The 26,451-nt window shown below is 45.8% G+C and overlaps 1 protein-coding gene across 2 annotated transcripts in view; it reads left to right on the top strand.

Annotated features, from left to right (window-relative positions):
- Positions 1 to 26,451, top strand: part of GEMIN5 (gem nuclear organelle associated protein 5) — a 260,780-nt gene that overhangs the window by 2,616 nt on the left and 231,713 nt on the right. For both annotated transcript variants that reach the window (XM_085617620.1, XM_085617621.1), the window contains exon 2: positions 22,163 to 22,312. In XM_085617620.1, coding sequence (XP_085473746.1) covers positions 22,168 to 22,312 — 145 coding nt within the window. In that variant the 5' untranslated portion in view covers positions 22,163 to 22,167. The remainder of the gene's footprint in view (positions 1 to 22,162; positions 22,313 to 26,451) is intronic.

Below are 26,451 nucleotides of genomic sequence, written 5' to 3' on the forward strand. Positions count from 1 at the left end.
ACTGGAAACCGGGGACCGCTGTATCATCATTTTCGATGATTTGCACCATACAAAATACACAAACAGTACAGAAACAAGCATTCCCCAAATAAACATGAGAAATGATGAAATATTTTATGTAATTCACAAACAAATATATTAACATCCTATGTTCTGTTTGGTGCACTTGCACTGCGCCCATGAATCAATCTGAGGATACTAACGTACATTTTAGCCTCCAATTTCAAACTCCTTCAAATTTACAAAATGTTTAAAATTTTCAATTGTACATGTTGCTTCTTTATTTATACTCCCCTTATTAAGCTGTTATTATTATTTAATTTTCTTAGCAGTCGCGGACCCCCTGAGCAGGCTTAACTGACCCCCAGTGTTCTCTGACCACAAGCTAAGAATCACTGTTTTAGACTACATCCCACTTATATGTATAATTGAGAAAAGAAATGTTTTGACAAGAAATTATTTAAAAATTGAAATAACGTGTAAACGAAAATTGGTGTGTTAATGAAAGGAACTCTGAATAAATAATTGTCATTATTTTATTAGAACTTTTTCGAATGAATAAAAGAGTGTAAAATTATTTTTAAAAGATAATACTGATATTGTCCTTTATACGCCTCCTGCCACCCCCCACTTCCAAAATTACATTATTCAATTTTTGTATTTTATTTTGCAACTATTGTTAGATTTAGAAAGGCATCAGAAGTCTATATGTCGGTTGAGTTCAGAGTACGTGCAGGGTGAGTGATACACACTTGTATTAGTAGATGTCATTACATCCTAAAAAATCCCAGTATTGAGACAAATTTCAAAAGTAGTTTTAAATTTTTCCTGAAACATGTAATCGTGTGGATTTCCATAACCTTGAACCTCACACTCTGAAGATCTCTGACCTCTTTTCCTCATATTTCTGATAATTGAAGACGTTTTGGTATACTGGTGTACAGTAATCTTATTGTATTGTCCTGGGAAAGCCACAGAGATGTTAAAGTTTTTGTAGGTAGTGCCATGTGCCCGTAGCACAGTTTGCTTCATTTACAGCACAGAGACCCACACGTTTCATTCTTGCCTCGACGAGGCAAGTGAAGGAATTTCAGGGCATATTTCATACGGTCTTTGATATGTTCAGGAATTCTATCTGCTGGCTTTAGAATATTTGCAGGCTATTGGTGAGTTTCTTTGGGAGTTCGGAGTAGATGATCTTGCTATAATCCAGATGAGCCATTAAATAGGGCTCTTGTCAGCTAGACTTTGAAAGTGGGGTACGTTATTCCAAAGGTGGTGCTTGTAGTGCTCCAAGATAGTGATGAAGCCTCGAATCCACCATTATTGGTGCCTCATTTTCACTTGCATTGGCTGAACCATTGCACTGAGTTGCATGTCGCAGGTTATTCCCTCAGTGCCATGGTGTTCTGACCTGAATGGAGCAGCTGTACAGAGACATAGACCCCGGAAAGTGTTGGAAGCGCTGGTTGAGTGAGTTCCACCTCCCCACTGCATTCTGTAGAGACAACAAATAAAGTTGGTGTTAGCACACCCAGAACACCTCACAGCTCTAGCATGACCTAGATTATAGGGGGACAGCCGATTCTCCTCTATGCCCTGCAACTGAACCATGCACTCAGAGAGGCTGAAGGGATAGGAAATGTGCCTGTGACTAATTAGTGCCTGTGACTAATTATTTCAGGAAGAGTTAAAGTCCCATACATGCCAATACACCCAATCCATGCGGGAGTATCTCAGTATTTGAAGCCAAAAAAGGCTTTATTTTTACTGTCTCCCACCTGAAATTGCCTCTCTGTCAATATAAGTCAATGGGAGAAATACATTCTACCTATTTTTTTTAAGATCTACCTCTTTTCTTTAATAAACTTTTGGAATGTATGAAGTCCCATCCTCTTTGGGGGTACTTTGGGCATTGTACAGGCCATGGCTGTGCATAGCTACCAAGGTTTCGGAATGCTTATTTATGTGTGACATTTTCATAATTTCAGTGTAATTATGAGTGACATTCAATGACTAAGTGACACTTAATCGCAAGCAAAAATCAAGCAATGAAGACGATGGAAACATATAATATAATAAATTACACCCATTTAATCAACGAGAAAATCTAAGAAGATCTTAAAACTGCTACAAAGCACCAGAAATGGAAGGACACTAACCGACATGACACGCAGACTGCATGGTTACCAAGTTTTCAGAGGTATTATACGTTAGGCTTTCAAGGTTTCAGAGTGCTTATAAGTGACATTCAACCACTGTGTGACACTTAGTGACACTTTTTTGCCAGCAAAATCAAGCAACTAAGTCCATGGAAACAGATAAACATAAGAAATTACACTAATTTGAGCAAGGACAAGCTATAAAAAGAACTTGAAACTGCTGCAAAGCACCTGAATTGAAACAGCACTATCCTACTGCCCTTTGCAAGCTGATCTCACAGTTAAACGATTTTATACCCACAATCCAATCACATCCTACATGATTTTACACTTGTGATCACTGCAGCTGCTTGCAGAACCACGGACAAATTGCATGAATAGTGTAAAATTGTCAGACCATGTTTGGCTACGGAACACCTTATTGCACTTAGATCTGCAATCCAACTCCTTTTCTCATTGTACTCATTGATTCTAGTGCTTGGTCTGCAGTGTAACAGGCCACTTACCAACTCTGCTGGAAAAGTCCTGCCTCGGGCCGACACTGTACTAGTAGTTTCTAAGCTGCAGTGGGGAACTCGCACTGCTGACAGCTGCTCTGCACAGTTCTGCTCACAGACAGTGTTCTGCTTGAGTCAGTGGGGGAATCAATTGGGCAGTCTGTAGACATCGGTACTCTGAACAGGGGGCAGAAAGGGCAAATGCTCTGAGCAGTAGAAATTGCAATGAGTGAGCTTGTCCGTGACATGGTTTCTCAGACTGTGCTGTGTCTTTTAAAGATAAAAAACTGATCAAGTGATGAACAGAATGCAGAACAATGTCGTACATTCACCCCAGTACAGAGATCTGGGCCTAAATCCATTGTTTTTTTGCTCACCATGCCATTCAAGTTTGGACCCAGCCATATGCAAATCAGTCTTGACCCTGCACCCAATGGGAACAGTCCAGCCCGAACTGCTGGGCCAGGTCCTGCCTGGACTGGAAACAAGCATCCTAGGACCGGTTTCGGGCTTTCAGCCCTCATCAGCCAGGATAGCTTGACTCCATGGCATGGAGTGCACGGGACCCATGTCTGGGCATACCCGTCCCACTCAGGGTGACAAATACAAAAAGAACTATTTGGTCTGGACTGTTCCCATGAGGCACAGGGTCAAGACTGATTTGCGTATGGCTGGGTTCAAACTGGGGTGGTGTATTGAGCAAAAGAACGATGGATTTAACCCAGATCTTTGTACTGGGGGAGAATGTTTGATTTGTCAGCATTCCATCCATCATTTGTTTGCTGTAACACTTTTCACCCTAAGTGAGATGGGTATGCCCAGACGTGGGTCCCTTGCTCACTGTGCCACTGGATTCAAGCTAGCCTGGCTGATGAAGTGTGACATACCCTGAAAATGGTCCCTGGATGCTTGTTTCCTGTTCAGGAAGGATCTGGCCTGGCAGTTCGGTCTGGACTGTTCCCATGGGGCACAGGGTCAAGACTGATTTGCATATGGCTGGGTCCTAACTGGGGTGGCGTAGTGGGCAAAAGAACGAGAATTTAACCCAGATCTTTTGACTGGGGAGAATGTTTGATTTGTCAGCATTCCGTCCATCATTTGTTTGCTGTGTCTTTTAAAGATAGCACTAACCTTGACAGGAAACAGGTTGAGTTGATGCCAGGGTCGCACCGATGTCTTCCTGGGGGCCCTGCAGGACTTGTAAAAACCACCCTGCCTGATTCTAGTCATGCGCAACCATTTAACATCTAACCAGCACTGCCAACAAGGCCGGATCACACCATGTGGCCCTGAGGTGCCACTCTGGTGGCGCAACCAGGAAAAACAAAGCTGCCGCCTAGCCTGCAGTTCCGCCGCATAGGAGATGATGGTTGTTTATGTGGGACACACCTCTGTGATGGGTCACGTGAGGCCTCCGGGCTGAGTAGTGGCTTGATTCAGTGCAGCCCCCAGGCTGCAGCAGTGTAATACTTTTAGAAGTGAGTATGTAGCAGCCATGGCCTTCAAATTTGCAAATCAACTGTGAATGCAGGATCAGTCTCAGGCAGCACCACAGCACTCTGACAGCAGTGCACTTGCGCTGCTAATGTAGCCCCTCTTATCGGTCAGTGTGCATATGACTGACACACTCTTGTATGGCCTGTCGGGGCCGCCCCTGACACAACGCAAGGCTGCGTGATGACATGGATCTGGCTGCCAGACCCGGCACAGCTCTGTCCCAGTCCTCCCTGCCTGCCTGTATGCAGACACTCATGGCATGCTCCTGACAGTCCTGTCACTGCCGCCTGGCTACTGCAGTGCAGACTCTGGCCTCTGGCCGTCACTGCAGCCCTGCCACGGCTCTTCTCCCCAGCCCTCCTTGCCTGTTCCAACATTGACACTGTCTCACAGTAAGAGTCGCGAGCCGTGCTGCAGTGCAGTGGGATCTCGGCACCGCAGTCACCACAACTCTATACTACCTGCCTTTAATTTACCAAGGCTGAGCATGGGCAGCCGGTCAAGGTGCTAAAAATGCGGGCTAATGCATTTTAATGTGGTGATGCAGACCACCACATTAAAATACGTTAGTCTAACGCCTGATGCATGGTACTTGGCAGGACTGAAGGCTGTGATAAGCCTTTCCCACATAGCTCATCTCACTGTGGCAGCAGTCAAGAGCCTGAGTCCCCCCTGAGGAATATTGGCTGTGTTGAGTAGCACTATATAACACCACTGCTATTGTTAAAAAGAAATCAGAGGGGAGTGTCTGATCACCGTGAGGAAGAGGCACAGGAACAATCTGCAGCAGCTTCTCTGGGCCCATTAACCCTCTAAATAAGAGAACATGCTCTTTAAATCCGTCAACTCTCTCCACTCCCCACAAATATGATCAGAGGCCATAGAGCAGTTTGTGCAGGCCATTGAATTAACCAGAAAGAAATTTTCTTGGAGAGTACTACCTGTGGAATAGTTGTTTACTGTGCTGGAGTGGCAAATTGGTTAATTGCCACAGTGGCGAAGGCCTTGCTGGAGGCTAGTGATTAGAGAGACTGTGTGGTGGAGAACATCATGACAACGTATAGAAGACTGGCGATAAATCTCGGAAGGGATTAAATGTACTCGTATTGGAAATTGTGATCTGTCTCTCCAGAGGTGGTGGAGAAGATGATTGAAGAAATATTTTTGACCCCTATCGTGACATGATACAGGAGTAGGCCCGTGTATCGGGTGAAGTTTGCCTTCTTCCCACCATAAGTTTTAAAGTAGATGAAGAGGGTGGAGTTACAGTGGTGGTGGGTGGGACAAAGGTCACAGGACATACAATATGCAGTGCCGTGCAATGGGATAAAGAACAAGTAAGTTTCCTTGGAGTGGCACTGTTTTCTCTTGTTTCCTGCACTTTGCCCTGAGATCAGGAAAAGAAAGAGGTATGGATGAGAATGAAAAAGGAAGTGATTGACCTTCAAGTGGCAGGAGAACTGGGTCACTCAATGAAATTGAAGATTGGCTTTTAGTGTTACCTGCCTAATTTAATTGAATCACAGCTTTCAGGTGCTGCTGCCTTTGAAGGAAGATGTAGTGAGTGGTTGCTAGGGTGCAGCTGGTTATCTTAGCTTGGACCCCAAGCATTTCCCTGATAGGGACACAAGCAAGGATTGTCAGGTAGCTGGCTCCCCTACAAGTTGGGATGTTGTGGAATAATTATCTTTGTCTTTCTTCTTCATTCCTTTATCCAACTTTGTTCCTTCTTGGGGCACATGTGATCTTTACAGTCACTCTTGAGTTCTTGTGTGTTTACTAGTGTTTTGAAGTAAGGACAGACAGAAGGCAATGGATTAGAAAGGGTAAGTTGGTATTGGAAGTTATGGACATGTGCTCATGTTAGTTGGGTAATTTGGCTAAAAAGGAGGGGAAAGTTTGAAAAAGGAGTTGGGAGTTCAAAGTAGTCAGAAAGGTTTGGGATGAGTCCGAGAGAAGAGGGATTGGGACGAAGATTGAAGGGAGTAGATTTATTTTTTACAATAAAAACTGAAATTAACACACACAGCTGCTGCTACCACCACCACCACATTAAGTTTTATTGGCTGAAATATACCTTTCCGAATGCATACTCATCTGTACATAGAATAAATATTTACATGGCTTGATATGCACATGTATCTTCTGAACTATGCAAAAAATTTTTTAAAAATAATAACTGAACATATACATATATACTCATGACACTTAGTAAAGTTTTAGTAGCAAGCACAAATCCCTATATATATATATATATATATATAATCTCTCAAAACATCAGTACCAGGGCCGATCGAGCACAAAAGCAGGTGCGGACTCAAAACAAGTCTTTTGCTTAAATTAAACGATTTATTTTCTTTGTGCTGCCCATGACGCGTTTCGGCCACGTCCTGTGGCCTTGATCACATGACCACGCTACGTTTGTGAATTCAATAAATAGTAAAAAAAAAAGTGACTGACAGCAATACTAGTCATGAAAGACAGACTGTAAAGATAGTAATAAGTGCCTTAGCTTTCAGTTTTTTTGATCTTGTAAAATGCAAAGTGCATAGCTAAAAAAATTACTAGATCAAAAACAATCAAATTAATTTACAACATGAGCAAATAAACATAGACCTAATCGTAATACTTGTACATATCAGATTTCATTACCCTAGGCATATTTTAAACATCATTATATGCATAGTGGAAAAACATTGTATCGCTCCAACTTGCAATGCTACATATATGAAATATGGGTATATATCTATATGATTAGAATCCGCCTCTATTAGAAACAGATTGGCTAAAGTGCAATTGCATATTGATATAATAAACCAATATATAACATAATCTATCAGAAATATATATATATATATTTTTTTTTAATAACTGCTCAAATGCTGGTAATGAAAACATATTACCTAAATTCATGATAAAGGTCATATTGCACATAATCTCTGTTACAGTCAAACTAATTGTCAATATTAAAGTGCTATTGTTCAAAAGTTCAACCAGTGAAAAGTGCTGTATTTAAAGTGCTTTACATTATGTGCCGCTGAGGCCTAACAATAGTGAGGACCAAAAAACAAAACACTGATCATAAACAAGTATAGCAGCTGAAGAAAAATATATGTATATAGTATAAACCACAGTCAACCGAAGTCTGGGCTCGTCATAATGTAATAGTATGACCCTAATTTTTGACACTTGTCAAAAGCCAAGGTGAAAGAGTATTCACATGGAGTGAACGCAAGGTCAGATTATAAATATTTATGCAAATCCTCGCCAATATTCAAACCCAGTGGGTACTTAGTGTCTAATTCCATAATATATTTGGATTCCAATTTGCGAAGAGCTTTTTCACTGTTGCCTCCTCTTTTATTTTCCTGCACTGCATCGATAACTAAGTATTTAATACAGCTCAACTCGTTGTTATGGCCAGATTTGAAATGCCTTGCTACTGGGTACAAAGGATCCGAGTTAACTATCGTACGCAAATGCTGCAGCATCCTTGAATGTACATGCAGCTTAGTGCTGCCAATGTAGTGTAAACCACAATTACAATCCAATATGTATACAGCATGGTCAGTTCTACACGTGTAATGCCCCTTGAGCTCTAAAATTTCAGAAGAAAATGCTGTGCAGTAGGAGGTGGTGTTATTTCCAAATTTGCATGCACGACGTGTTACATTTAAAAAAATCTTGCTTAGGAGATAACAGCTGGGTTTATTGTCAATTTCAGAACTAGTTTTTACTAATTCACTACATTAAAAAGGCTTTGCGAAAGGTGAAGTTGGGTCTGCCTTGTAACACTTGACGTAGGGTGGCATCAGTGAGTAAAATTGACCATTGCTGGTTAATGATAGATTTGATGTTGGTGGCCTGCTTATTTTATTTATTTATTTTTAAGGTTTTATATAGTGCAAACAAGACCCTTGTGGGTATCAGAGCGCTTTACATGTCAGATGTTGGAAACTGGTATAAGCATAAAATAGTACAAGTATAGGTGATTCAGATAAAATGTGCTCAATAATACAGACTAGTAATTAAAATACAGTAGTAAGTAAGTAATTCACGTGAGTTTAGCCATGAGAATAGCTTTTTGAAGGAGGCAGTGGAAGGGTTCAGTCTTGTTTCTGTGGGCAAAGCATTCCAGATCCTGGTAGCCATTCCAGAGAAGGACCGGTTGTACGTTTTTTTCTTGGCAAATCGTTGTGGTTTCAGTAGAAGATTCTTGGAGCTCCTGTAGGGTTTTTTACCAGCGGAGAGTACCAGTTTCTGCGCTAGATAGTTTGGAGAATTGTGGTGTAAGGCTTTGTGCGTCATACATGTGATTTTCAGATGAATTCTAGCTTCAAACGGTAGCCAGTTGAGTGCTCTGAGGTCTGGAGAGATGTGAGAGGTTCTTTTTGAGCCTGTGATGAGTCTCACAGCTGAATTGATAGCGGCTCTTAGCGGGGCTGTCATCGATCTGGGGAGGCCGCATAGGGTTACAGCCCCATATTCCACTCTTGGATTACTAGGGCTTGAACTGCTTGTTTTGAAGTCGTTTGCTGGCAGGAAGGGTTTCAGTTTTCGCAGGGTGTTCATGTAGAAGTTTGCTCCTTTTGTGGAGGCGTTGATATGCTTCTGCATCTTTAGGTTTCTCTTCTGTGTCACACCTAGCGATTTTGCTGATTCAACCATGAGAGGTTGCCCTTTGAGTGCTGTTAGGTGCTTCATCCAGTCAAGGATGTTGGATGATTTGTTTTTGGGGGGGGGGGGGGGGGGGGGGGGGGCGAGTAAGAGGAACTCTGTTTTGAGGGAGTTTAGTTTAAAATGGTTTTCGGCCAACCATGTTTGAATTTTTTTGTAGCGTTGTGTTGAGAGATTGGATGTCCTCCAGTGAGTGGATCTTGATGTAGAGTTGGGTGTCGTCTGCATTACTATATGTGGTGACAAATCTTATTGGAGGTTTGTTGCTTTATACTTTGTCAGTTTCTGTTGCTGTTTTTGTAGCTCCCATTGTACTGCTGGCATGCAATAAAACATTCCTATCTTTGTTATTCGCTTTCTTCATGGCATTCTTGAGTTTGTTTGGCTTGTAGCCCCTTTCCATGAATCTAAATTTGGCTTCTTGCTGCTGTTGAATAAGATCCTTCTCTGTGTTACAGGCCCTACAAATACTGAGAAATTCCCCATACGGAATGCTCGTGATAGTATGCTGCGGATTAAAGCTTTGTGCATGCAATACTGAATTGCCAGCTGTCGGTTTTCTAAATAGACATGTTTCAATTTTACCATTTCCAATGATAACTTTTACATAAAAACATTCGTAGTGTTATTGTCAATGTATGCAATAATCTCAAGGTTCAAACCGTTTACATTAATTTCTTTTACAAATAATTCTGCTGTTGTTCCTTTCCATATAACAAATACATTGTCTATAAATCTCCACCACTTTACCACATGTGAAACCCAGTCTGTGTTATGTACAACCTTGAGGACCCGCTCTTCCCATCAGCCTACATGAAGACATGCATAGCTGGGGGAAAAGCAAGCCTCCATAGCCACACCTCTCAGTTGTTGAAATATATTGTTGTCAAACAGAAAAAAGTTATTGTCTAAATATATATATATATATATATATATATATATATACACACACACCCATATGTGCATAGAAGAAGCAATATTTACATATATACATGGTCTGATATATACATGTATCTTGTGGTGTAATAGAATTTTTTTTTCTCCTTATATTAATGTATCTGCTTATAACGGGAAGCACGGCTCAGTATACGTTTACACGTGAATAACAACAACCTCCTCTCCCTACAGTGAGAAGCATAGTTAGTCATGTCTAAGGATGTATGCGCTTTATTATATATATATCCCAATAAACGGAATTCCAATCGCACTCTCGGAACAAAGACACACCAGGAAATCACCGGAGTAAAGCAACCATAAGGGGGCTTATTAATTTCATAAACCCGCCGTGACGCGTTTCACCCGTGGACGGGCTTGTGTGAACAAGCCCGTCCTCGGGTGAAACGCGTCACGGCGGGTTTAACACAAACATGTTAACAGTGTCCCGCATCATGAAATACTGTGTACCGAAATTTACCACCAAGGTACCAAATACAAAGAGAGCGAATATCAAATAGTAGTGCATGTTACACCGTTAGTCCTCCATAGGTAAGTCAAACCGTGCAGTTTAGAATTTTCACTTAACCAATGTGCAGAGAACAGATGTGGGTCCAAAGGTAATTGTCAAACATGCAGGACACCACGACTGAAGCAGATCCATAGTGAGGCAATTGAAGAGAGCATCCAAATTGTGCATAACATTAATCATGAAGTACAAAAGCTAATTAGATTATAATTAAGCATAATGAGTATGGAATGTAATAGTTAAATGAGTACTAATGGTACAAGTAATAAAACTTCACTTTTGCTAAACATAAGAATAGGTCAATATGATACATGCCCAAATACACTGAAACGTTCTATATGAAAAAGTAAACAAATAAGCATATTTGGCAGATGTCTAATAGTTTGGTCTGTTGTGCGTTGTATAGTATCTAAACTCCTATAAATGATCAAGGGCAACTCACTGGGAGGAGGGTATCCTCATGAACCTGGGAATTAGAAAATGCTTTCTCCTTGTGCCTTTCAGTCTGTTGAAAAGATGGACTCTGTAGGACCTAAGGCACTGAATAAGAAATAACTATCGTGAGTCCAAAGCACAGTGGATATAACACAAGGGGTCAATTGTCGGTGAGTCAAAATCCTAACCAGTTATATGATACTAAATGACTAAAATGCTCGCTCAGCATCCTATTAGTACATGAAAAGAGACGTGTACACAAGCCGTACCAACAATGCAAGAAATAAAATCCCATCAATGCATGAAGCCGGTAGATTGGCTATTTGAGCTGAGCATATGACCCCAACTCTACAATAAGTTTTTAGATCGACCAACACTTGATTTAAATGCCGACTCCTTAGAAGGATACAGAAAGTCACCCATTCCTTTTCATTACTATGTCTGTCTGTTTTGCACCAGGTCATGCTGTTTTTCTATTTACCCAATGTATATTTGTTTGTGATACCCCTGACCTTGTTAAGTAGCTGATCGCCTGTATAGATAGGTTGGGCTATAGGTAGGCATTTATTGGAAAACTGAGGTCTAGACTACCAATGTGGTATTACTGCAATCTGAATTATCTGTAACATGGCTATATTTAATTCCAGGATGCATGAATATCAGAGTATTTCAAGTAATACCCTAAACTTGTCTGTAGAAAGGGTGAATTACTGGGGGATCAGAGTACCACACTAGAGTCCCATGGTAATTCTGCATTTCGCATCTGGGAATTTCACCATATTTCTGTTACTGAAAATACCACCTGGCTTGTTAGGTCTTGCCTAGCATTGCAGCACGCATGCGCTGCTTGCTCTGTGAGACATATTGTGGATGAGGAGATTTCAGACGGGGACTTGAAGCCCCGCCCCTCATTTTTATTGGCTGACGTCATCGTTTATGTAAAACGGTGGCCTCCGATTGAAACTGAGTCTTTTTGGTTTCCGCCCTTTCTCCGTTTCGTCCAGTCCATCCGGACTGGATCGTCTTCTTTTCGGCTGTCATGAATCAAGTTCTTATCTTAAGCGGGCGTGTAAGTGTGATCACATCTGTTTTACTCAGCCGTGTGTTTATTTTTGCATCGCGCTGTCACTTAAAGTGAAAGCGTGATGCAAATATAGAAGCAGCTGCCTTTCCGAAATGGCGAGCGCTTGTTGAGTTAACTGTTGGAGTAAAGTAGACACTAACAAGGATTTCAGCTGAAAATACCCACTGCCCAGGCAGTTGACACTTAGTTGTAATTAGCATTTTAACACTTCGGGGTAACGGTACCCCGTGCCAAATGACTTGTAATTGAAGTAGGTTTGCGCACGACAGGCCTGTCAATCAGCCACAGGCGACTGACAAAACTGCGCTGGGTAAGCCAGCGTTGCCTGCTGAGGGTCGGGCCTGCCCTGCTGTACCTGGCAGCCCGTGTGGGTGTGTGCTCAAAGCGGAGCACCGCCACGGTGCATCCCAGGCCTCCGCCTCCTCCGCTCATTACGCCGCAGCCTGCTCCGGGGGCGGAAGTGTGGCTCCCCCAGCACACACACACTCCAGCGGGCGGTAGACAGCACGGAGCCGGTATCGGGCTGCCCGCAACCTCCGGGTACCTCGAGTTGCCTCCAATCGGAGACTGAGGACACGGCGGCAGGACGAGGTTCCCTTGCCAGGAGGCGGCACGAGTGTGCTTCTCGGAGCCTCTCTGGCCACTCTGGATTGTGACAGAGCCCCTTCGGAAGCTGCCCGGACCGATGCAACTTTGCGTAAGGTTTAGAGGAAAAGGAGGGGCTGATGCCTGACATCTGAAGTATTGGTGGAGGGGGTGCTGCTGGTCTGTGCCCCCACACTGAATCACCCAGCAGTCCCAACCCCCAGCTCAGATGGGAAAAGGTTCACCAATCACACACTCTGCGATTGTCGGCATTTTCCCTTGGCCACCCCGGGGGCGTGGATCTTGTACCTACGCAACCCCCAGCCCCCGCCTCGCAGAAGAAACCATTCCCTGCATCAGAGGCCCCACCCTTTGACAGGAACCGCAGCAGCTCCGCCAGCCAGCGCAGCCAGACACTGCCCCCCCCCCGTCTGTTTACCCTTTTAAAAAAAATTTATTAAAATTAGGGCAGAACAAAGTCACATAAATGAACACATATTTGCATTTCGCTGGTACATTTTCTTAAGCCAGTGTGCATATCATTGTTACATCTAGTACAGGACAGATCACACCCATTGACCCATGTACACCGCTTCATCCCCTCCCCATTTCAGTTTGAGATGTCCTCACTCGGCAACTCTGGTGGTTCACAGATAAATCCCCATTATTTGTTCCAGGCTCCCCACACTTTCCCCCATTTCTGGGGACAACCTCGGTTAACATATGTAGTCTTCTTTGCTACCATGGCTTCATCCATGTCCATACACCAGGCCTTGATCGTTGGTGGGCATCTGGAGCCCCACAACCTAGCTATATTTCTTTTGGCGACCATCATTCCCAAAGTTGCCCAGTCCTGTGCTGGATGGTTTAAATCATTGGGTTCCCATATATTTAAAAAACATCTTTTAGGTTCTGGCGCCACCGACACCTCCTCCGTCTGCGATATGGTCCGCATCAGTGCCACCCAGTATGGCATGATCTTCGGACATTGCCATATAGTGTGGTAAAATGTCCCCTCCTCCCCACATTCCCGCAGACAATACGGATGGGAGATATTCCCCATTTTATGTAAGGTTAATCTAGTGTAATATACACGGTGTAGTATCTTTAATTGTATGAGCCTCAATCTCGAGGGTATTGCAACTTCCTGTGGTGATGAGAGTGCTAACTGTCTGTTTCGTCAAGTTCCCCAAGGTCCACGGACCATTTGACCTTCAGTGCCTGCGTTGGGTCAGGTAGGTTATTAATTAATTTACGGTAAGTAAAAGAGGTGGCTTTTTTCGTCATGTAGTCAGTGAGAAGTCTATCCTCTAGGGGAGAAGCCTCCGGTGTTTTGCGGTATAGCTGCCTGTAGTGCATGTCTAATCTGCATGTACCTGAATTGTTCAGAAGGGGCTAGTTCGTATTGGTCCTGTAGGCGTTCGAATTCGATCACTCCGCCCTTAACCCATAGGTCGCCTACCGTAGAAATGCCTATTGCGTCCCAGTTATTGAATCCTTTACTATTTCTAAGTCTTCCCAACCGCTGTGTATCCCAGAGTGGAGTAAGTTGCGTAATAACCCCCTGCCATCCCAGTTTTTTATGTGCCGAGTACCATATGTTAACTGTATGTGCTGTCGGGCCAATCAGTGGGTTAGATCGTTTTTTATTGTATAAGGCCGTCATGACTCCTCCATCTCCTAATATATATCTGTCCGCCTGAAACGCAGGGTCGGCCTGCGGGGCGTGGATCCATTGATCGATTATTTTTAACTGTGCTGCTCAATAGTACAGTTGTATGTTTGGTAGCGCTATACCCCCATCATACCAGCTCCTAACCAGCTTTTCCATTGCAATACGCACTGGCTTGTTTCCCCACAATAACCTAGAGACCTCTGTCGCTATTGCTTTAAAATAGCTCGCTGGTACCGGAAACGGAGTATTTTCTAAGGCATAGAGAAACCGTGGAAGAGCCATCATTTTAAAGAGTGCTGCTTTCCCAAGCAGCGTCAAGGGTAATGCGTGCCAGTGCGTTGTATCCCGTTTTAGACGGTCCAGGGGGGGTATTAGACTTTTTAAAATAAAGTCTTCAGGCCTAGGCGTCACATAGATACCCAAATACTTGAAGCACTCTGTCGTGATTAGGAGATCGCACTCTTTAGGAAGTTGCGGTGGTAGACCAGATAGTATAAATAAGACCGATTTGGGCCAGTTAATAGTATAGCCCGATACTCTCCCATAGTTTTCACAAACGTTCAGTAGTACCATAATGGAACGTCTGGGGGAGGCCAAGTATAGCAAAATGTCATCTGCATACAATGAGATGCGGTCCTCCCATCCCACCGCCCATTTGAGTCCCCTGATGGTCGGTTCCCACCTGATCAAGGCTGCCAGCGGTTTCAGCACCAGGGCAAACAACAAGGGGGATAAGGGGCAGCCCTGGCGAGTTCCACGTCCCAATGGGAAGTCCTCTGACATGTGACCATTAGCTGTGACATGTGCCAGCGGTTTCGAGTATAGCAGGCGTACCCATGCACAGAATTTAGGGCCGAAGCCCAGATACCTAAGGACCGCAAATAAGAAGGGCCACTCTACCATGTCAAACGCTATACGGGCGTATAACGAAAGAATAACAGCTGGTTCTTGGATATAGGGAATACGGGCCAACACCCCATGAAGGCGCCTCAGGTTAAGAGCCGTGTTGCGACCTGGCATAAAACCCGATTGGTCTGGGTGTATTAGGGCTGTCCTGTGCGGGGTTAACCGAGTTGCCAAAAGTTTTGCGAGTATTTTAGCTTCAGCATTAAGCAATGATATTGGGCGATATGAGGTGTATTTCTCAGGAGGTTTCCCAGGTTTCGGGATTGCCACAATGGTGGCCGTTCTTTGGTCCCGCGGGAGTTCTCCCGCATCTAGACTTTCGTTATACATTTTTAATAGGTGGGGGAGAGTGTTCCCGCCATCCTCTTATAGTACTCAATGGGTATGCCGTTAGGCCCTACCGCTTTCCCCGACTGTAGGGACTCGATCGCTAATTGCAATTCGTCCGCCGTGAGGTCCGCTTCAAGCGTGCTGTTCCCCTCAGGTGTTAATGTGGGCATTTTGATATCTTTGAGGTAAGCTTGTGCCTCCTCAACAGTGTTGGTCGACGAGGGTGCATAGACCTGGGCAAAGTACCTGGCCAGGCCGTTTACAATTTCTTGAGGGTCTGAGACCACTACCCCCTCTCGAGTTTTAATCTGCGCTATCCAGCTCCCTGCTCGTTCTTTTTTTGTCAAGCCAGGCCAGAAGCTTACCCGCCTTATCTCCAATTTCGTATATCTTATGTTGTGTATTCTTTAACTTGTACTTCGTCATCTCTTTTAGGTATTCTCTGTATTCTTGTTGCTTAACACTCAGGGATTGGGACGTTTCCAGCATCGGGTGTTGTGTATGACGGTCCTCGGCCTGATGCAAACTCAATTCCATGTCAAGTAACTCCCGTCGCTTTTCGCGTGTATGACCTACTATGGATGTAATGGCTTGCCCACGGATAACAGTTTTATAGGGCTCCCAAAGGGTGGCTGAAGATGAGGCTATCATTGTATTTTCTTTAAAGTAGTGTTGCGTCGCAGTGTTGATGTTTTTAAGGATTTGGGGATTATTTAAATATCCTGGGTGCATGGGGTAAATGCGTCGTCTAACCATGTGATGGCACGTGTATGTTAGTAGCACTGGGGAATGATCTGATCTCCCTCTGGGTCTGATCTCTATGTCCACTACGTTCTGCAGGATGTCCGCAGACGTCAAGAAGTAATCTATCCTTGAGAGGCTATTATGTACTCTGATTGATAAGTGAACTGTCTTGTCGTGGGGTGACGGCATCTCCAGGCATCCAGGAGACCAAGGGCTTCTAGAAAACTCTCTATGTGAGATAGTCTGCTGGTGTGGGGTTTGGGAGGATGTCGGTCAAGAGTCCCGTTGATTGCAGCATTGAGGTCTCCCCCAATTATCATTTCTCCCTCTGGGAGAGCAAGCAGAAATTTACTGAGCGCTGATAGGGCCACAGCGTGGAGCGCTGGAGGGATATACACTGACACCACATTAAAGGACCTTCCCTCCCACTGACATGCTATAGCCGCGAAGCGGCCCTGGTCATCTGTCCACTTTTGGTTAATGATCAGCGGGAACTGTTTTCTTACCAGGATACCTACTCCCCGTGATCCGGAAGAAAACTCAGAGTGTACAATCATTTTAAAACCAAACCGATCCAGCGCTTTACAGGTCGTTCCCGTTAAGTGTGTTTCCTGTAAGAGGGCAATCACTGGCGCACACCGTTTCTAATATTGCAAAACTAGACCTCTTTTAATCTTATCCCCTAGCCCACGGACATTCCATGTAACCAATGATAAAGGGACAATTGGGCCCACTGGGGACGTTAGTGACCCTTGAGTGATCCTGAACCATTATTCCTATCATACTTGAAGGATGCAGTCAGTGCCATAGATCGTCTGCATTTCCTGTAACCAGCACCTCTAAACCAATTTGCATCCAATGCCCTTAAAAAATTAATAACCAATAATATCCAATATTGTATTAACAACCCTGTCCCCCCACCTGCCTCCCTGCTTGACGGACCCATAACTACCCGCCACCCCAACAGTGCAGAGTGCTTAGTACCCTTCCCCCGATACCATAACTTGGGGGTGAGAGCAATCGTCCGCTGTCCTCGGAGACCCATTGTTCCCTCTGCAGTAGTAGCGATCTCGTCTCCCTCTCTGATAGTTCATGTACATTAAGCGATGGAGAAGCCTGACTTCCCTCCATCGGGTTCTTCTCGTCGCAGTAGTCACTCCCTCAAACCCTTGTATGAGGAAGCCTCGGCGTCATTACAGTGGAGTTGTAGAGAATCTGGTAGACTGATCGAATTCTAGATTTCAGCCGTTCATCATATTTAGGCCGTGATTGCCATGGTATTGCAGTTCGTTCCCTCCCTATTTCAGCAATGAATGTCACCTTCTCCTGCAGTCGTCTACTCTAGTCCCTCTCGCTCTTCGGCTTGCTCACGGTGGTTGTGACCTCCTGTCCGGCGCTCTGAACGTGGAGTTTTACGCCAACCCTCCAGCCACTCCTGGGCGTCTTCTGGCGCTAGAAAGAACCATGCTTTGCCTTCGGCTTCCACCCTTAACTTCGCAGGGAACAGCATTGAGTACTTGATCCCACGTTCGCGGAGTGTTTTTTTTTTTACTTCAAGAAATCCGCTGCGCTGCTTCGTAACTGCTGCAGTGTTTAAAAATACGAGCCAGGATAGGGCGTGGAGGGTCCCCAGGTTTGGGTCGGCCCCCTCGTACTCAGTGTGCCCGTTCCACGAAGAAGTAATTGGAGAGGCCCCGTGGGTGGAGAAGATTTGTAATAAGATCCTCAACAAACAGGTCAAGGGCTGGGCCCCCTTTCTGTTCCGGCACACCTATAAGGCGTATGTTATTCCGTCTTGATCGCCCTTCCTGGTCCTCCAGTTTAGCAGCCAACAGTTTATTATCTGCTGTGAGCTGTTGCATTTGCTGGTTAAGCGTGGTCGTGTCGTTAGTTAGGGTGGTTGCCGTGACCTCCACCTCCGATACTCTGGTGGACATTTTGTTAAGATCAGCCCGGATTAGTGAGAGTTCTGCTGAGAGGGATCCAATGCGAGAGTCTAGGGACATGTGTACTTTATTCAGTGTGGTCATAATATCTTGCAGTGTCACTTCTTGGGTTTCTCCCGTGGTTGTACTTGGTCCCGGCGTTACATCGTGATTCACAGGATCCGGCTGCGATTTTGTATAGGCGGACTTTTCCAGCTTCGCCTGGCTCGGCCCCTTCGTATTTCTGCCGCTCATTGTCGCGTTGGGGGTATGTTCGCACAGGTGGAGCGTTCAGGAGTGGTAGTCACCGCCGCCTGCCAGAGGGCTGTCGCAGCCCAAGCGGCCTGTCTGGTTTCCCACCCTGCTCCTCCTGTATTATGCTGCTTGAAGTGTCTTAGGTCTGGCCCTGTCTATGGGACCCACTGTTCTCGCACTCTTCTAGAATGATCTTTGGTTCGGAATCAGTTCATCATATCTGGGGACGGCCCCCTCTTCAGATAATATGGCGTCGTGCACTGCGCTGTGGTGCCCTCTACAGTGGGGGCCACGTTCGGTATGCAAACTCACCCCCAAACTAGTGCTTTGCCGTTGGGCCGCTGCCTGGAGACGATGCGTGCCTGAACCAAGCGCGGTCAGTTCTCCCCGGCACTATCCGCAACACAGGTAAAAGAGCACCATAGACTGAAGCCATGCGCAGGCAAGAGAGGGCCTTTGCATTAGGCACTTTAAGGTTCTATGAGGCTCTGCTGTAAGACCTAATAAACATGTGTGAATGGGGCTTTAAGGCAACGCGATGTCGTTTGCGTTGTGTAAGCAGCTGGTGTCTGTTATATACAGGAGCCGTACCTGGGCAGCACAGCGATCTGATGCGTTACAGTTACATTGCCGTCCTGACCTCTGAGGGCCGCTGGAGCGCAGCGGCGGTATGGCGGCCTGCCTGTTTGCCAGGGTTTCAAATACGCCTTCTTCGGCAATGGCGGGAGGCGCGTCTGGTCCGCCCCCCTCTCCGTCCACGCAGGTGTTCTTCTTTGCACCGCCTCGTTGAGAGAGAAGCACCCCCTCCGGTTCGCTGCCAGCGGGGGGGGGGGGGGGGGCCTCTCCCGGTCGTCTCCAGTTCATCACACTCTGCGCCCTCCCTCGTGCAGCACTTCGCGCCCCCGCAGCCGGCTCCTTCTGAACTTTACTCCCCGGCTCTCCTCGCCAGGGTAGGCCCCTCGTCGGCTCCGTGCCTTCTATGCCGTCTGAGCCTTCCGTTCAGCCTCGGACCGGGAGGAACGGGCGCCCAGGGATCTCCGCCACCGCAGGCTGTAATATTTTGAGAGGGAGCCGCCGGATAGATGATCGGATGTATTAGGAGGGTTCCTCGGATCACGGAGCCTCCCTAGGCTGCGGCCATTTTCTACGGCTGCTAGCCACGCCCTCTGTTTTCCTTTTTTAATAGAATGTTTGGATCAAACACTTGAAAGGAAATGAAAGCCATTTGAAACCTCTTCTCCTCTCCTACATCTTGCAAGGAAATGATCACCTGCTTTCAGAGGACTCGTGCCCCGCCAGTAGAGCCACCGAGGCAGGTCTCTGTATCTCCTGGCAACACAGCCTCTTACTGCTCATTTATTGGAGACCCAGATTTGCTTCCTCTCAGAGGAATTTGTACCTGATATAAGTTTGCACCCCCTGGGCTTGCGGATGAGGACATGGGAAATGGAGCTCTGTCCCGTTTTGGCAACCTGGGTCACTGCAGCCCAGCGTCAAGCCCAAAGCTTGGGAGCAAAAATCGACCCAGCAACAACCACAGGCACCCCCACCTCACCCTCCACAGGCCCCCACATCCTCCTCGCCGGTGGCCAAACACCAGCAACAGGTGCTTATCTGTCCAGGACACAGCTTCAAAAAAGTGACCCTGACCAAGCCGACATTCTGTCACCACTGCACGGACTTCATCTGGGGGCTGGCGGGCTACCAGTGCGAAGGTATGGCATGATGCTTCTACAGCAGGTCTCGACAGGCCTGCCAGTTGCTTATTACAGGAATTACCATGACAGGGGATATCTCTTATCAGGTGGTCTCTGCAAAGATGTAGTGCCATGTTCGACTTGGAGAACATTCACAAGTTACCCCGGATAAATCTGTGGTATTTGAAATGTATAAGATTTTCTTTAAACCTGGCTCCTAGGCACGTCACCAGACCTCTTCACGTAATATATCGGTGGCACCGCTCAACTTCCCATGAGGGCAGCTAAAAAAGTGCAAATTAATTGCACACTGCTCTACAGGGCTCCCAGTTACTCTGCAGTTCCCAAATTTCCAATTCATTAGCCGGGTACGGTAATTGTAAAAATGTGTGACGTCAGCACGACCGTGACCCCGTGTTCATTTATTGGAAAAGTGGGGAGTGATCTAATGCTCGATCAAGTCACAGGTTCGACGATTATATTAGCCGAACACCCATAAAGTCTGTTTGTCCTCATGCCAATTTGCTAATCGTGACAGTTTAAAGAGCTAAGCAAATTAGTGGCCTGCTCTGTGATCTTGGGCCTGATCTTGTAAGAGAGGTTAGGTCATTTTTGTAAAAAAAAAAAAAAAAAAGTGCCATTGGACTAGAGTGAGTTTGGACGAGTGTTGTAATGATGTGAGGAAGATTACTGACATTTGTACAATAATGGGCTTTTGTCAAATTGACCTCAAATAGTTTCGTAATTTTATGCGGTTTCACTGACACAGTTCATTCTGTACCTTTCACTAGTTTTGGTGTTTTCCATGTATGCCTATGATTTTCGTGCACTACTGCTTTCTGTGGTTCACTGATATGTGAGTAATGTTTGTTTATACAAGCACTGCTTTGCCTCTGAAAAGAGGCCAGACAAACTGTAGTAGAGGTGGGCGGAGAGGTTTTGTGAGACATCAGGCGATTCATTTTAGTCCCATGTATGACTGGACTGTTGTGAGCCGTATGACTGGACTGTTATGAGACTCATACTTTTTATGTACGATTTATATATTCTCTTTTTACATTTTATACATAAACATGTTGATTGTTGGTTATGGCCCTTTCTAGGGTTTTTACCTGCACGAGCTACACAGTGTGCTGATTGCTGGCAGTGTACACAACATATTTTTCCAGTTGACAATAAGAGCACATATCAGTTTAAGACTAATGCAAAATGTACTGTCACTAGTGCAAAAATGCTCAGGGAAAGTGCCTCACACTGGAGAAATGTATGTGATCAAGACCACTATGAGGTGCCCTACTACCTCTGACAGCAACTGAAACGCTAATGCACTGCAACCCTCTCATCTACGTATGATCTTGGTGTCCATGTTAGAAGCAACAATTGATACCCAGAGTGTATCTTGTTTTAAGTTTTATCTGCAGTGATAGTGATATCACACCTATATCTGCAGTGATGGTGACCTCACACCTGTAACTGCAGTCATAATAATCTCACACCTATCTGAAGTAATGGTGATCTCACACCTATATCTGCAGTAATAGTGATCTCACACCTATATGTGCAGTGATAGTGATCTGATACCTATATCTGCAGTGATCGTGATCTCACAGCAATATCTGCAGAAATGGTGATATCACACCAATATCGACAGTAAAAGAAATCTAATATCCAGAGTCCTTGTTACAGAATGGGTGAGTATATGTAATAGCTACTCAAAGTACTTATTACACAATGCATGGGTATATGTAATATCGACTCAGAGTCCTTATTCCAAAATGGGTGGGTATTAACATTTTATAGGCATTATATTTATGTTGTTTATGGTGTAAAAAATCCAGTACCATTTACAATACCAATAACTCGCACTAGTACAAATGCAATAGATTTTGCAGTTACAAAAAGTAAGCTATTGCCATTTTGCATTACAGCATTTGCTTAATGTTTCATGAAGGGAAAAAAATGTCATTTACAATGCAAATAGCTCAAAATAATGTTATTGCGAGACCTATTGCACTGTATATGCATGTATTTTTTTTAGAGCTGCCATAAAGGGAGTTACCAGCTGAATCTGCAATTGCTCCCAACTCGGAATGAGGGCCTGAGTACAGTTACACAAATGTTGTAAAATACCCAGAGTTGGAGGGAAGGCTGAGAAGAAACTGTATTAATCAGTCTGATTCTTGCGGATTCCTGAATAAAATTTGCTTTTCTTTCCTGAACATTCTACACAGGAAAGATGTCGCATGTTGATAAACTTTTGGGTGCTTCTCCAAACTGGTACTGCACCCGATCCAGTGATGCTGCCAATGGCATATTTGGATTTGGAGCACGGAACTCTGTCTTCCTCGTGTATATCGCCCCCCCTGAGCCGCGCCTACATGGTAAGGACTGCATGCTTACATGATTTTGGACCTGTGTACTAATACTGTATGCATCATACTTGTCACTCTGGGACTACTTGCATCTTGCCTCTATCAGAGACTGAACCTATACTCGCAATATAACGGATAGTAAGAAAGTCATTTTCAGGCTATTGGTTTAAGAGAAGCTAGAGTCCTGATGCAACCTTGTCAATAATAAAGCAAATTAGTCCCTGGGCTTTAGAAATTATGGTCCATACAAATATTGATCCAAATTTAGTGCAATGTTTGACTTAATGATGGAGTGGAAAGGGAGCATGGCCTGGCAAGGTGGCCGCTCAGATGCTCTGAGCCCGAGCTCCGCTGCCCCAGTCTCTAATCCTCTGTAATCCTACCTGTAGATACACTTAAATGCCGGTGAACCGGGTTGGCTGAACTCCGGTAACATACCCGTACCTTGTGATATTTTTCCTGTAAAGCTCGAAGAGCGGTCAATGGTGGTGTGGCTCAAAGGCCGCGTGACTGGTTGAATCGCCTACGGGGCCCAGCGGTGTAGCAGAGGGACATGGAGGTACCGGTGAGAGTCAGTATGGCTATTGCGGTTAAAGGAGTGCCTGCACACCAGGGGCAGTCCTGGATCTGCATGGTGTGTAATTTTGCCGCAGGAGTGGCCAGAAACAGCGGAGGTGGTCCGCACTTGTTGGGTTGCTGGAGTAACGGATCGACCCTAGGAGACTGTAAGACGCAGAGGCTCAGACTCTCAACGTCATCAGTGGCATAGAGGAGGCTGCAGCTTCCACACATGACCTGGTGAGCCTTCTGGGGAATATGGCAGGAGCTGGTGTGAAAGCACTCCTGTGCGTCCCGACCTTGGTGTGTCCACAGGGGGGCAGGTAATGCTGGGATTGCAGTGCAGCAGCTGCAAATCTCCCCGTGTGCCTGGGTCCGGCGAAAGCGGGAAGTGTGGAGGAAATGGGGCATGCAGTGGAGTCCTAGGCAAGCGAATGGACCCCGCAGGATCAAGAAGCTGTTGCTCTCAATTCCAATCATGGGGAAAGATAAGACGGCCAAGGGACAGCAGAGTAAAACTATTACTCAATATGTCCTACTGCAGGTCCCGCCAAAGCGTAGCACCCGTGAAATGCGGCCCCCACCGCCAGAAACAGAGGAGAAACCTTCAAGACTGGCCTTACTGGAGGCGATTCAGGGGTCCTGCACAACCCTGCAGAGGTTGATAGACACGGTGGCATTAGAAGTGGGCCTCCTGCGCTGTGACCTCCATAAAGGTGTGGAGAGGGTGATGGTAGTGGAGCAATTGATCATCGGCTTGGGTACGGATGTCACCACCCTTAAGGAACAAGTTGCACAGCTTACAGTCACTACCAAGATACTGGAGAAAAGGGCTGAGGAAGATGAAGGCAGGCCACGCCGCAATAACCTGCAACTGGTGGGGTTCCCCAATGAGCGGAGGGGTGTCTGCTTAGGATTTCTTTGAAGATTGGATTCCCCACACCTTTCAACCTCAGTGCTTATCACATATGTTTGCGGTTGAGAGAGCGCACTGGGACTTAGTGATGAGAGCTCTGCCGGTTGCCTCCCCGAGAGCATTGATTGCGAGGATTTTTAATCATCTTATCACAGACTGTATCCATATTGCGCCCCTTGCGGAGGGGGTGCTGAAGTTTGAAAAACACAGTTTTGGCTATTTTCCCGAATTACACCCACATGGTGCAGACCCACAGGGAAAAACAAAGTTCTTTGAGAAGCCTGAGGATGTCTGGGCATGGCTTGAGCAATGGGACAAGGTGCCGCCTCGCCAACAAGTTTCATTGAGCACACCCGAGGGAGGCGATTTGGGAGACAAGTCTGCCGAAGTAAATCACAGGATCAGTCTTCGAATAGGAGCTGCGCTGCATCTCGAATTGTTGTGCAGGACGATGGTACTTTGGCAGCAGAGCAGATGGACTGTACTGACTCACTCTGAGCTCATGGAGGAGGCAACGAGGGTCCTTATCCGCCTCCATGAGAGGCTGCCAGTATCCAATCTGAGTGAGACTGCACATTAACATTTGTGGGATGCAACCATTGTGGACCTGGTGCTTAAGTACATTTTGCTGTTGGGAGGGACAAGGTGCAGCGGTATGGCACAGGCATCAGAGTAGCTCAGGTGTGGGTGAACTAAGGTTGTTGGTATGTGTTTTCCCAGGAGAGGATTGGGGGGGTTAAACATGGAGGGGTGTTTTATTTTCGTTATGGTACAAGCTATCTTGTAGGGTACTCAGCAAGTGCACACATTACAAACATGCAGGAAGGGGTAGAAGCCAGATTCAGGGTGGCGGGAGAGATTGTCTCAAGGAGCTTGGGGTCAGCTGGTGTGTTTATCAAAGCAGTACAAAAGGGGGTGGTGATGGACGTAGCATCAGAACCAATCAAACACTCACACCCAGTCAACAGATCTGGGTTTGATCCATCACCGTTCTTTAGCCCACTCTGCCACCCCAGTTCAGACATGGCCATATGCAAATCAGTCTGACCCTGTGCCTCATGGGAACAGTCCAGCCCGAACTGCCAAGCCATGCCTTCCCTGGACCGGAAACAAGCTTCCTAGGACCGGTTTCTGGCATTTCAGCCGTCTTCAGCCAGGCTTGCTTGAATCCAGTGACAAAGTGAGCAAGGGACTCACGTCTGAGCATACCCTGCCAACTTATGGCGAACAAAGCAGTACAAAAGGGGGTGGTGATGGACGTAGCATCAGAACCAATCAAACACTCACACCCAGTCAACAGATCTGGGTTTGATCCATCACCGTTCTTTAGCCCACTCTGCCACCCCTGGCTGGGTTCAAACTGGAATGGCATGGTGAGCAAAAAAACGATGGATTTAGGCCCAGATCTCTGTACTGGGGTGAATGTATGACATTGTTCTGCATTCTGTCCATCAATTGTTGTTTTTGCATTTGTCACCCCGAGTGGGAAGGGTATGCTCAGACGTGAGTCCCGTGCTCTCCATGCCACTGGAATCAAGCTATCCTGGCTGACGAGGGCTGAAAGCCCGAAACCGGTCCTAGGATGCTTGTTTCCAGCCAGGGAGGACCTGGCTTGGCAGTTCGGGCTGGACTGTTCCCATGGGGCACAGGGTCAAGACTGATTTGCATATGGCTGGGTTCAAACTGGAATGGCATGGTGAGCAAAAAAACGATGGATTTAGGCCCAGATCTCTGTACTGGGGTGAATGTATTACATTGTTCTGCATTCTGTCCATCAATTGTTGTTTTTGCAGGTGTGTTTATCAAGTCAGATGTGCACCTATAAGATAATCACATGGAACATCCAAGGCCTGGGGAGTTGTTTGAAATAGCACACGGTGCTCTCTTACTTAAAGCATTCTGGGGTGAGTGTAGCTTGTTTGTAGGAAACAACAAATTGAGGAAAAAGTTGAGAGGCCAATTGATATCTTCCACATATTCATCATAAGCCCGAGGAGTGGTCGTGTGGGTGGCCTCGGGGTACTTTTCAAGCTGCTCTCTCGGAAGCTGATCCGAGTAGGCATTACTTCCATGTGCAGGGAACTTTGGATAGTGTGGATATAACTATACTAAATGTATATGCCCCCAACATGGATGATAAGGAGTTTTTTCCACTCCTGCACACGCTCCTGATGATGATATGAGTTGGGGACTTCAAGTGCATCCTTTACACAGATATGAACAGATGGCCCCGCGCATGCCCACAAAGTCTAATATGACCGAGACATTGGCTGCAGTTATGCACAACCTCAAGCGAAGGACATCTGGAGGGAAATGTACCCAGCTAAAAAGGAGTATTCCTGATGCTCCACTATCCATGGCACCTAGAGCAGGCTGGATCGACCCCAGGGACTGCTGAAATATGGTCCGACATACAAACAGCTACTGATCTGGACAGATATTTGTCGGATCACTCCCCTCTCCTCCTGGAGTGAGGAGGAGTAGTGTTCCAGGCGAGATGGGGAATCTGGAGATTGCCCTGTTAGATGCACTATACAGGCAGATACCGGGGAGGGCCATTACTGAGTACCTAATGTGTAACTGGAGTTTTACGGGTAGTAGAAGTACCAAATAGAAGGTGCTAAAGGCGGTTTTCCAAGGGGAGTGTGTGGTATCAAACGGCAACTTAGGAAGA

Source organism: Triturus cristatus, chromosome 7 (genome assembly GCF_964204655.1).
Source record: "Triturus cristatus chromosome 7, aTriCri1.1, whole genome shotgun sequence".
Classification (NCBI taxonomy): Eukaryota; Metazoa; Chordata; class Amphibia; order Caudata; family Salamandridae; genus Triturus; species Triturus cristatus.